Below are 12,807 nucleotides of genomic sequence, written 5' to 3'. Positions count from 1 at the left end.
CTCCAGTTCAACACATTAATCATTAACATTTGGAAGATTTTCTTGCCATGCTGTATTAGGAGGAGAACATCACCAGACAGACATTTAAATTGTTTTATTTAACTAAAACAACAACATTATGTATTCTGGATTTTTTTTTGCAACAGCAAACCTGTAATATTTTAACAAACCAAGCATATGAATTTTTGAATTTAAACATGAGAGTTTTTTAAAGTCTGGTTTGTTTTTGTTAATATTGTTTTAACTAAAATAGTTAAATGAAATTTAAACAAAAAAAATTAAATCAACTATGTCAGCCAGGTCAACACAAGAAACTTAAAATATTGGCTTCTGCAGCTAACTCAGTCATCTTTACCTTCACTTTCCTGTTGGTTCATAATCTGGAAAAGAAAAACAAGCTTTCCTGCTTTTTGAGGTCCCAAATGATTTCTCAGTTGGGAATGAATTAATCCAAAGGAAGAAAATATTCTTTTTACACCAGCAGAAGAAGTGAGATTATCACTTCAACAGTCTCTGAAGTCTCTAAGTGACTTCCAGGAGTTCACTGGTGTGACTTTCTTTAAAACATCATCAGCAACATATCTTTCTTGAAAAGGTTCACTCTTAGCTCTGAAGTTTATTATAGTTGGCATTATGGAGGGATGATTGCTGGATGTCCATATCATAGCCAACTCCTCTTCTTCAGCAGTCAAGGTTTTACCCTAGTACCGAGTATTGAGAATATTTGCAAGATAATGAGCTGGAGGTAGTTCTTGTTCCATTCATTTTTTTAATGCTTGCAATTTAACTCTGCTATTGCATATTTCCCTCACTCAGTTCCTTCCAAATTTCAACAGCATCAGCAATAAAACAGCTATTTCCCTGCATTATGTTCAAGGCTACAGAAACAGGCTTCAGGGTACTCAGCATGTGTTCAACATTTCTCTTAAGCCCAATGCTGAGAACTCTGGCTGTGACAGTGCCATCTATTTTTTCACGATTTTGTTTACAAACTATCATCAGGTAGGCCAGTTCTTGATAAAGTGCTCAAAAGAGTCCACCACTGAGTTCCATCGCATGTCTTGTGGAAGAGTTTGCTTGGTTTCTCTCACTTTTTTCGAGCAGCTGCTGCAAAGTGGTTATTATGGAAATATTTTGCAATTTTGGTCCTGCCATGAGGGCAGGGGACTGGACTCGATGACCTCTCGAGGTCCCTTCCAGTCCTAGAGTCTATGAGTCTATAATTTCAACAACATTGAGCAACAACATCCTGGGCTCAATTTCTGGAACACTGAAGTCTTTGGCTAGGAGGTGCATCAAATGAGCACTGCAACGGTATGTTATTAGCTTGGGACTCTCTTCTAAATAATTTCTTCTCATCTTGGATACATTTGCAGCATCGTCTGTGACCAAGCTGTACTAGACATTTGAATTTTTTTTTCCACAGTTTGTTATAGCTTTTACTGCTATTCTGTAAGTATTCTGCTGTGTGTGCATTTCCTCATGTATCAATTGTTTCTGTAAGGAAGACATTCTCTTCTTTTGGACATTGCTCTACCCATCATGCCTCAGGTTAACAATTTCACCCTTTAGATTTTTTGAATACTGCTCAATTTCTTTCATACACTTTATCCACAATTTCCCTGCAACGTCTGCTCTGTTGGGTGCACTATATCCTGGTCTTAATGACTGAATCATGTTAATGAAGTATGGTTCTCAATCATATGGAAAGGAGTTTGTTGCATAAACAAACCGGGCAATTTTTTCATCAATTACCTCTTTTTGGTAATCTGCTGGTTCTTATCACAAACTTATCTATGGTTCTTTCTGGATGATGGAGGGTTTTTTTCTTTTTGCTACAGGTGATATACTGTGGCTATGTAACATACATGATGTGACTGAAATACTGTCATTGGCAGATACCCTGAAACTATAGAAAATGATGGTGATCTTGAAGGTGGATAGCCTTCAGAATCCTGTATGTTAAGGATGGATTCGCCTAAACAAAATAAATCAATGCAGTTATTTAATTATTTTTACTATACTGCTCATTTAGTATTACTCATTGCATTCACTGACACTCAATACTACTCAAGGGCGGCTCCAGACCCCAGCATGCCAAGCTTAAGCTCAGGGTGGCATGCGGCGGGGGGTGCTCTGCCAGTCGCCGGGAGGGTGGCAGGCAGCTCCGGTGGACCTCCCGCAGGTGTGCCTGCAGAGGGTCTGCTGGTCCCGCGCAGCTTCGGTGACCAGCAGAGCACCTCCTGCGGCATGCCGCCCTGCTTGGGGCAGCGAAATGTCTAGAGCCACCCCTGGTACTACTTTAAAAGTGAAATTGTAAAAGGAAGATCTGCCTATTTCAGCTATTTATTTTTTATCACAACTGCATCTAAAATGATAGTACCATAGAGTAACAACTATCTTTTTTGCTCAAATATGAGAATCCAAGAATAGTCCAGAAGGAAGACAGGCAGTCCTTAAGAAAGAAGTGTGAAATAAAAAAGTTTACCAATCTGAAGATCCTGCATGTTCCTTTCATCATCTTCAACATAGCTTCCTCCTGAGAAGGAACACTTCTCATGATGTTGTTTCATTCAGGCAACCAGGCCTTGCATTTCTTTGTTGCACTCTTTGCATTTTGCATGCATGCCTGTCTTACCCTCAACTAGAGGAACTTCATTAAAATATTCCCAAACTGGCTCTCTTTTACGGCCTGCTGACATTATAGGTTTTTCTTTCTAGTGAGAGAATGGTATGGTAGATCTCAGATCAATGAAGGCTACACTCAGAAAGATCTCAAGCCTTCTGGAATATGCTGCTCAAACAGTTTCACTTTTGTTTCTACTGCCTGTCCCTCCCTTCTCACATTTATCTCCAGACTTTTCCTTGTCAGATCTATTCCGCCCCCAACAATCTTCTATTTATTGAACTTTTTGAAACTTTGCACTTGTAGAGAGCGGTAAGGGATTGACACTGTGTATACAAATTTGCAGAGGGACAATAGGGTTGAGGTCTGTTATTTCTCACCTCTAAGTTATTTATTTATTTATTTTAAAACATTTTTGCTGTTAACAAGCATGTTATCTCTGGAGACACAAATTCATAGTGTGAGAACTATAAAACTAAGCATCTCTGATAGTATCTTCTAGACTGAGCACTGAGTCCCATTGGGTAGATAGAAAGATTAAACCTAAATAATCTATACAGAAGCCCCAGGAACACCATAAGATTGGGTCCCTAATCCATGAACTATTGGAACTCATTTACAAAACTCTTCTTAAATATTACATGAATATATCATCTCATACTATAGAACAAGAATTTATAATCCTTATTCCATGATGAGATATCTTTGAGCTATAATGTATCTTAATTAAAACTATCTTTAGATAGGTTTTTTTTCCTCAAAAAGCATTTCATCAAAAAGAATCCAATTTAAATAAAAAAAATCCAACTTTTAAAATTTGTTTTTTAAAAAAATAAATAATTTTTATCCACCCTGGGCAAACTAGGCTAACTATATTTCAAACTAACAAACTATGAAACAGAGTACAAAACTATCGAGAAGAAGCCTTGCCAAAGCAAGAGGAGTTGTTCCAGAAACCGTCATGGGCACTAAGAAGGAACTGAAAGGGTGTGTGTCTAGCATTACCCCTTAATCTGGTGCATGGCACCAGAGGGAGCTAGAGACTGCCTGATAGATTCACTGAGGGAAAAATTTTCAGCAATGGTGCATGCAGCTGGCACATGTCTAATGTGGAATGGACATGAGCAAGCACTTGAAGAATTTATTAAGCAAAATCTGTTGACTGTCAAAAATAAGATTAAAAACAAAACAGATCAGGTGCAAACAATGTTGGATGGAAGTTTGTGAAATTCAAATAATATTTTTGAGTAAGATCTAAGATTCTTTTATGCAGTTTCAAGAAGTTCTTGTTTGGACACTGGGTGTTTATGCATTCCTCAAAACACTGCAGATTTTCAGAACTGTGGTATATTTTAAAGTTAGGATCTTATCAGATGATTAAGCACAAATTCAAAGCACAATTTTTTGTTTGTTTTTACTATACACGTCAAGCAGCTTGGTTGGAAACATTGACTGAAACTTGTAAAAAGCATGGAGTACACACATTAGTCCCACAGTCTTAGTACCAAACTCTCAAGTACTAGTCTCATATCTGAGAATAATTGCCTCTGTGCCTTGGGTCATTCACTTGCCCTCTTTTTCCTTTTGAGTTTTCTCTCATCTTTAAAAAAGGGGGATACTAATACCCACCTACTTACCAGAAGTATTGTGAGGATCATTCAGTGTATGTACAGCACTTTGAAGACTAAAAGCAATATATAAGAAGTTTTATTATTAATTATTATTAATAGGAATGTGTTCTTCACTATGTTCTACCATATGGTTCCAAAATGTTCAGGGCAATCAAAACATACACAGTCAACACCCAGAGAATCTTTCCTATTCACTAAGGGCCTGATTCTGCTCACAATCACAGAAACTCCATGCCCCTCAGGTCTTCTCAGCAACAGAGGCTACTCTGAGTCCTGAGAGAGGATTCCCCTAGGCTCGCTTCCAAAGGGCAGTCATACATAACTTAGGTGGCTGCCTACTTCTTTCCCATTCCCAGAATCTGTCCAGTTTAATTGCAATAAAATGCATTCAAGCTTTGAAAAATGATGCTGGGGAAGCTTACAGCTTACTTAATGCCATCTGAAAATCCCAGCATGGGGAAATAGATTGGAGGAAAGGATTAGATTGCGTCCCACGTGAAGGATTGATAAAGGAGATGTGTTGCCTGAAGACATCTTCTTGGTTTTCAGTTCAGAAACAGAGCTAGCTAGAAGATACTGGGGATGAGAGGAACCTTTTATCCCGGCCTCTGCAATGGCAATGAGGAGGGGAGGGGAAGAAGCAGGGAGAGCACCATCTCACTCTACAAAGTATACCGCGGTGTTGTTGGTTGTTTTGATTTCTTCCTCACCCATTGGCTGTGCAAGGAGGTTACTACACTTCATTTATATCTTCTTTGCTGCTTCATGCTGTTGAATGCATCCATTTTCTTTCCCTTCCTCAGTCTCTTACACACCAACCTAACGTCTCCCAATGCACAGCCACTTCAGATGACCTACATGTGCCAAAAGATGATGCAGGCCATGGTCAGGATTGGGTGCTAAATATGAAAATTAATAGTTAAACTTACACTATTTATCATGTGAAAAGGATGTCTGATAACACTGTCATAGTGTCCTAACAGGCATTTAAAATGTATTTCTGCCAACTTTGATGGCAACATTTTTTAAATTAACAATACAGAAAAATTTAAATAATTAGTATTCTATTACAATTCTGTTACGGTCAGCTCCTCACAGTATTTGGAAGGAAATCTGTCAGTGTGTCACATTTTATAAAAAGAGTCACAGGAGGCATCAGGGCACTCACAAAGGAAAATCTACCAATTCAAATACAGCTTAAAAGGCGATGTTGTAACACCAGGCCTGCTTCTGCATGTCTGCCCTGGCCTCCATGCTTAGATGCAAAGCCAGCACGTACACTGAGCTGTTTCCTGTTATTGTCTTTGCCAGTAAAGGCTGAGGGTTGACCATTCCAGTAAAGGCTGAGGCTGAAGTTTGACCGCTCTGTTGCAACTTTACAGATATTTTGCAAACAGCTTCCAGTAAAGGCTGAGGCTGAAGTTTGACCGCTCTGTTGCAACTTTACAGATATTTTGCAAACAGCTTGCAACAGAATATCCCCCGCCTTTTCGGGGAAACTCGGCGAAACCCTATCTATAGTTTATTTAACCTTATTTGGTAGACGAGAAGCCCCATATAGCTGTCAGAGATTTCTTCACTAGACCTTGGGGGGGGGGGGGGGCGTCACTTTGGGTATATCTGTCCTGCCCACAGTTTGGCAGGCAGAGAGGAGAACGCACCTGAGTCACTTGCACCTCGAGTGCACCCGTAACCAAGCCTGATCACCTCGAAGCCTCTTTCAGCTCTCGTGTTTCAGTGGAGCTTACGCGTCTGCCGGCCGTAATGTTTTTGCATTGGTTTGTATTAGTAAGTATGCTTTGTAATTAATTGTTTTTGGAAGTTAACAAGATTTTCTTTTGGGTTTAACTGTACATTGTGTCTTTCTTTGTATGAGTATATTGTGTGTTTTCTTGTATAAACAGAGTTGTTAGTCAATATTGTTTCTGTATCACTAATAAACCATTAAGGTAAAGCCATACGTCTCAGTGCCTGCACGCTCCAACACTGTGCCACAACTGTTCCCGCTCTAAACATCCAAAAATGAACCTTTATCGTTTGGTCACCCCTGCAACCTGGTAGATAACAGGTGTGCATCTGACTACTTGGGTCCTCCATACAATTGGGTGACTAACAGGCGAGTGTGAGATTCCTTGGAAATACAGTTGGTGTGTGAAGTCATGTGTGGAAGTAGCAGTTTTCACAGTTATGCATCCAGGACTACATCCTCAAATGGCATATATTAGTGTTGCTCCATTTATTTAATGAAGCTCTGCCAATTTATACCAGTTGAGCATCAGTCTGAGTCCTCCAGAAAGTTCAAGGAAGTCAGAAGAAACATAGAAAGTCAAATTCTGCCTTTCATATGCTCATGCACAAGTTGAAAGAGTACACCTGGTGTCTATACAAGCCACATATAACACTGCTCTTACATAACATTTTTAATCTAAGGATCTCCTGGTATTTTACAAACAATAATTAAATCTCACTATTTGTGGAAGCTAATTAAACACACCATTATAGCAAAAAGGTAACCTGAGGTACAGACTGGTTAAGAGACTTGTCCAAGGTCACACAATATAAAATAGAACTAGAAATAGAGGCCAGGAGCTCTGGCTCCCAGTCTTTTGTTCTAACCAATGCACACATCCTTCCTCTTGTAAAGAATTCATCACTCTCTATAAAATGTTATTCGTATAAACAAGGCATGTACTATGTTTGAAAGGAAATCAACAGTATTTAAATTCAGCTCAGAAGGAATAGGAGCACATAAAGCAGCATGATGCTCTTTCACTTTCCCTCCATCATTGTGTACTTTGTGTCCTCTTTGAATGTGCGTGTGTCAGACACATTGTAATAATTACAGTTTCATTTTGGAAATTTTGTTGACATTTTTGTTAAAAGACTAAATCTGACAAATTTGCTGCTCACTAACATTCCAGTTCAATAAAGCACTTAAGCCCATGCAAGTGTTTTGCTAGTAAGGGCCCTAATTCTCATCCACCTTTGCAATATGCTTTGAGATCTACAAACGAAAAGTGCTTTATCACAGTAAAAGTATTACTACCACCACCATGATGAATAAATTTCCAAATGAATCAATCAATAAATAGAAATTAAGGTGGAATTGTTTGAGCATATTGTGTGTGTACATCTTAGGTTCTGATAATGTTTTTTCGTTTTTGCTGTGATTTTTCTAGCTGCTAAATATGCTCTTTCAAATGATTTTTCTCCTGATCAGAAGTCACTCTAGACAAGCTTTTGCTGCAACATCTCAAGAAAACGGAACTGAAGAGAAATTTAATGGAACCTGTCTTGCTTCTCCTCCCTGGTTCAAGAGTGGATTGAAGGATAATTGAGATGACATGTTTAAGAGCTACTGAAAATGACCACTGGCCCTGACTCACGCAACCACAGCTGTAAATTTATTTAAATTTTTAGGTTGAATATACTGACCTTGCGATGTTTAAACAAGCTTTAAATTCACAAAACATTTTAGCAGGTCATTATACCCTCAGGGGCTATGGACTAGCATTAGAAACTTAAAATGCCTTGGCTTGTAACTACATAAAAATTTGATTAAATCTAAAAAATCCTGGCTGTCCCAAACAGCCCCTTAACAACAACAGGGTATTGCCATCATTATAATATGTAGGAAATTAGTAGCAGCAGCAAATATATTAGCTTGTTAAACCATGCACACTATGATTTTCTTTAGTAGTAATAACGAGAGTAAACTTAGACAACAAATCCTCTTAAACACCTCTACATCAGTAAATGCAGTTTCTGCCTGTCCCAATTAATATTTTCCTAAGAATTTATTACCCAACAGAAAATCATTTGACATTGCAACGATTCAATTTCATGCTTCACATACACATACTTCCCTAGTTTTTTCCCCCCATTACTGACACATCATCACCTACTCTTCCAAATCTCACAGTGTAAATTAAAAACAAAAGCACTGAGTTCATGCTTTAAACCTATATGTTAAGTCAGAAGCAGGTTAGAAAACAGATCTGCAAAGATTTGAGTCCAAAAACTAGTCTTTTCCATCACACACACAAAAGCTCTGCAAATCTACTGTTTTCCTACAATAACGGAAGAATTGTCTTTACGTATGTTTGAAACTCTTCAGAAATGAATGGGAAATAGCCCACATCAGTGCATAAGAAAAAGGTTGGGCCATTGTCCAAAAACAACATGTCAAAGAATATTTTATTGCAGTATTTGTAGTATATGAAACAAACCTGCTCCAAAAATAATCGAGCTCTGAGTTGATGGTACTGCACTTAAATATCACATGTAAAATAACAATGATCTCCCATGGAAATGTTTACAATTAAATATTTACTTGTGTCCTCTATTTCTGAAGGTAATAATAAACTTTGTTCAGCATTCTCCTCTGTGTAATCATACATATCTAAGTAGTGGCGTGTTAACTCTAGGTAGGATTATTTATTCTTTATAATGGCTCATATAGTAACTATTCCCACACAATATGACCAGATGAACAATAAACCACCGTAAAAACAGATGCTCTCTTGTTTCTGTTTTAGCTTAGATAAGTCTTTGATTGGTGTTTAAATTAAAAAAAAAAGTGATATGACATGTGAAGAAGGGAAAGAGATGAGTTATGAACAAGTTATTGAAAGCACTTCTAAAATTGACTCCAGGAAATATTTCCTAGCTCCTTTTCTTGCAGAAGGAGAAAAATATATTGGTGACTAATTGATTACAGAATACATATTAATTAGAAAATTGATTGGTTTGAGCTTAAGTATTGTGGTGCTCAAGGAAAGGAACCTGATTAGTTGAAATGCCAATAAACTAGAATGAGCAAATCTGGAATTATTGGTAACAAAAGGAATGCTGAAAAGACAAAACACAAAGAGAAAGTACAATCTGTCTTGGTGTGGGATTTCTTTTGTTGATTACGGTTCTGCTCCTGCAAACACTAGTGTTTGAAGTACCAGGGCATCTGTGCATAGCGTATATAATATTTAAAATTTCATTTTACTTTTTGAGCTTCAGAGAACATGCTATTTGATTTCAGTAAGTGAAAAGCTAAAAAAATCTGAAGCCAGAATTTAACTACACCATTAAAAAGAGACAATCAGTACATATCCACACATCGACAGGGCATTCACAGGACCAGCTAACTTCAGCCACTCAGCAACGTGCGATAAAATCTACCTCTGCTCCACTCATAAATGGAAGTTATAAGAAGAACAGAAGGGAAAAGGTCTTCTCTGTACTTGACTGTGGTATAAGTGTATCATTGGTAGATAACCAGAAAGATATGTCGATGTCCCCTATCCTAAAGTCATTTAACCACTAGCTACTGTATATTTTACAGTAAGGAAGGTTTGCTTTGCCAAAAAATACTGTATATTATACCAATACACAAGTTTATACTGAGTTCCTTATTTTCTGATGGAAGGAGGAAGGAAGGAGAGAAGACAGTCAGCGTAATAAAACAAATTCCCATCTGAACGTAGGGAACTATTGCACATTTAGTATTTTAAAAAAAGTATGCTGTCTTTCTTGTCTCCTTATAATAAAATAACCCCAAAAATATGGTCTATAAAATCCATCGGTACACAGAAGCTGTTTATTCCCACACAAACATGGAGGCTAGTGAAATTACTACTTCTTGCCTAACACCACACAATTTTTTTTTCAGATATTAAGTCCTATCTCTTGTTAATGTCACAATGTGAATAATATGATTTATTACTGATATTTATTTTTGCTGTTTCTAGCATAACTGTACACCAGCTAAGTATCATTTTTACTGCATGTTAAAGCGGATACAATGCCTCTTTTGTTTCTATTAATATGTGAGAGTGTATGAGTATGATTATAAAGTAACACCAGAATAATAAAATAAACAAACTGAGATTATATATCAGGTTATTTTACTAGTCAGATAAATTAGACATCATGTACATCATCGTGTACATCAATTACAGGATTTTAATTGTTCTGTATTTTGCTAAATAGATTTTTTTCAGTAGTACATTTAATAAAAGATGCTGGACTGACTGCTTTGGAGAGTGAATCTGTTACTGGAGAAATTCTCCAGAGTCCATCTTGCATTTCTGACCTCCATTTTGAATAAGCAGGAGTCACTATTGGAAGCTCCAGATCACATGATATTTCTGAGCATGTGCAGAACAAATGTAGGGGAAAGGTCAAAAGCGAAAGGTCAGATGATGTAAACATAACTCTTGGGTAACGAATGGCAGTAAGCACTTGTGGAACGTTGGCATGCGTTAAAGAATGTGAGATAATGTTTGGTACTGAGCATGTGCAGGAAAGATCTGATGATGTTATGCGTCTAGAAAGTTCTGACAGGACACTGTAAAAGGCAGTGTGTCAGCGGAGCAGCTGAAGGAGTAGGAACTGAAGAACAAAGCAGAGAAGAACAGCAGCAGACCTGAAGAAGCAGCAATGGCAGCAGAAGTCAACAGAGTAAGCTTGCCAGTTATAATTATAGTACAGTATAGAAAAGCATAGTATAGTGTTAGTATACATGTGTGGGTTAATAAAGATATATCTATGAGTGTTGATAGTGAAAGAAATGTATAAGATTTAAAGCATATAGAAATTTCTGTCAGCAGCCTGTGACATTGGCCATCTGTGACAGGGTACAACCACTAAGAACCATTTCAACTGTATGTTATTGTGGCTGGGGTGCTCTTTAACTTGTTTACTACTACTGTATTAGAGATTATTGCTTATACTAATCCAAAGATGCCTTGTTTTGGAAAAAAATACTGTTTCTGTCAGTTATTTATTGAAAGGCTGTATTCATGTTCTCCAGGTATTTCCTTAGCTACCCTGGAGACCATACCTTAAGAAAACAGAATGGTTAATAAGTGGGTTGTTTTTAGGAAATCTGTAGTAAACACAGGAGGGGTAATAGGTGAGCTATTCTGGGGGTACCCTACATCTGTTTTTGGGGTACAATGCCCTTTATTCATCTGCAGAACAGGAACAGCGGTAGCATTGGCATGTATCCCCCAAATTTTGCTTACATTCTTCGGCCATCACCTGGTGGGATCTGTTGGGGTATGTCTACAAAGCTAAAATAACCCCACAGCATTGAGTCTCAAAGGCCAGGTTTACAGACTGAGCCTCATGCTATGGTGCTAAAAATAGCTGTTTAAATATTTGGGTTTGGGCTGGACCTTGAGTTCTAAAACCACTCTTGGATTTCAGAGCCTGCACCTGAATGCTTACACAGCTTTTTTCAGCATTACAGCATAAGTCCAAGCCTATTGACCTAGACTCTGAGACTTGCTGCCACAGGTATTTGTTTTGCCATTTAAACATATCCCTAGAGTCAGCAGGGACTCCAATATTCATGCCCATTCAATACAAGGCCTCTTAAAAAAGACTGCCAGAAAGGCTGTCAAGAAATTCCATTTGCCATTGTAAGTTTTGTGATGTGGACTCCAGTTCTGAAGGAAATGAACTGAGAATATGAATTTATTTCTCTTAGGTCAAACAACAGCATAGGAACAACTTTCAGTAACTATTGACCTCTTCTGGTCTCCTACTAGAGACCCAGAAATGAAAGATTTTGTTTCTTCTTATCAGTCCCTTGAACCATCCAATTCCCCCTATATCAGGCACATTTATGTGAAAACACGTGTTCCATGAATTTAGACACTATGAAAATTAAAATAAAATTGTTTCCAACAAAAACCCTAGTGATGTTGTAATAAGCGTCATGAGAATATGTCCAACCAGAAACAACAGAAACAAGTTACCTATTACGTCTATCCGGCTCCAGATGTTATGAAACATATTCCTTAACATAACAAACTGGTAGCTTTTCATGTAATAATGCAGCACATACCTATGTTGCAGAAAACCAATAAAAGGTGAAACTCCAGTTCCTGGACCCACCATCATAAAAGGGACAGATGGATCTGAAGGTAAGTGGAAAGTGTTGATTGGACGAGCAAAAATGGAGACCTAGAATGAAATTAAATACTGTTACAATATAACTGAAGAAATTCTGTAGGCAGTCAAATGATCATGTGGTCTTTGGAGCTTTAAAAGTTGTGTATGTCTACCTTTTTTCATATATATATGTTCCCACACACATGCACACACGTACACAGGCACACAGAGCACATTAATGAATTACACTTGAATGACAGTAGTCTGCTTAAACTTCCCAGCTTAGGTCTCTGAAAATATAGATGCCAAATTTGCAGTCTATCTATCCACATATCCAAAAGTGGGTAAATGCACACAGAAACATGGGTTTCTGAATATGAAAACTGATACAATCACAAATTTAGGAGAGGCATTTTTAGCGATTCTTGAAATTTTGACCTGTAGTACTCTGAGGAAACAAGGTTTCTTGGTGCTAATCTTAAACTGTTTCTTTCCTTCCACTTGTGACCCCTGCTCCCATCATCACTTATTATTATGGAAAAGAGTCAAATGTGAGTGTCTCTGGAACTGCAAGACTGACTCCTTGTGTGAAGAGTGGGAAGAGAGAGACACACATACACATTTTTCTCTCAAAAAAAATTGAACCATCTGTTG

The 12,807-nt window shown here is 37.8% G+C and overlaps 1 protein-coding gene across 5 annotated transcripts in view; it reads right to left on the bottom strand.

The window, feature by feature from the left end:
• The window catches only part of MTRR (5-methyltetrahydrofolate-homocysteine methyltransferase reductase), a 146,397-nt gene that overhangs the window by 17,787 nt on the left and 115,803 nt on the right, over positions 1-12,807 (bottom strand). For 4 of the 5 annotated variants that reach the window (XM_030551684.1, XM_030551686.1, XM_030551683.1 and 1 more), the window contains one exon: positions 12,107-12,225. In XM_030551684.1, coding sequence (XP_030407544.1) covers positions 12,107-12,225 — 119 coding nt within the window. Of the gene's footprint in view, positions 1-3,967; positions 5,112-12,106; positions 12,226-12,807 lie in introns of those variants that run through there. The other variant, XM_030551687.1, reaches the window with a different exon arrangement.

This window comes from Gopherus evgoodei, chromosome 2 (genome assembly GCF_007399415.2).
Source record: "Gopherus evgoodei ecotype Sinaloan lineage chromosome 2, rGopEvg1_v1.p, whole genome shotgun sequence".
Taxonomy (NCBI): Eukaryota; Metazoa; Chordata; order Testudines; family Testudinidae; genus Gopherus; species Gopherus evgoodei.
The sequence above is the reverse complement of the archived record's forward strand: the minus strand, read 5'-3'. Positions and strand labels throughout refer to the sequence as shown.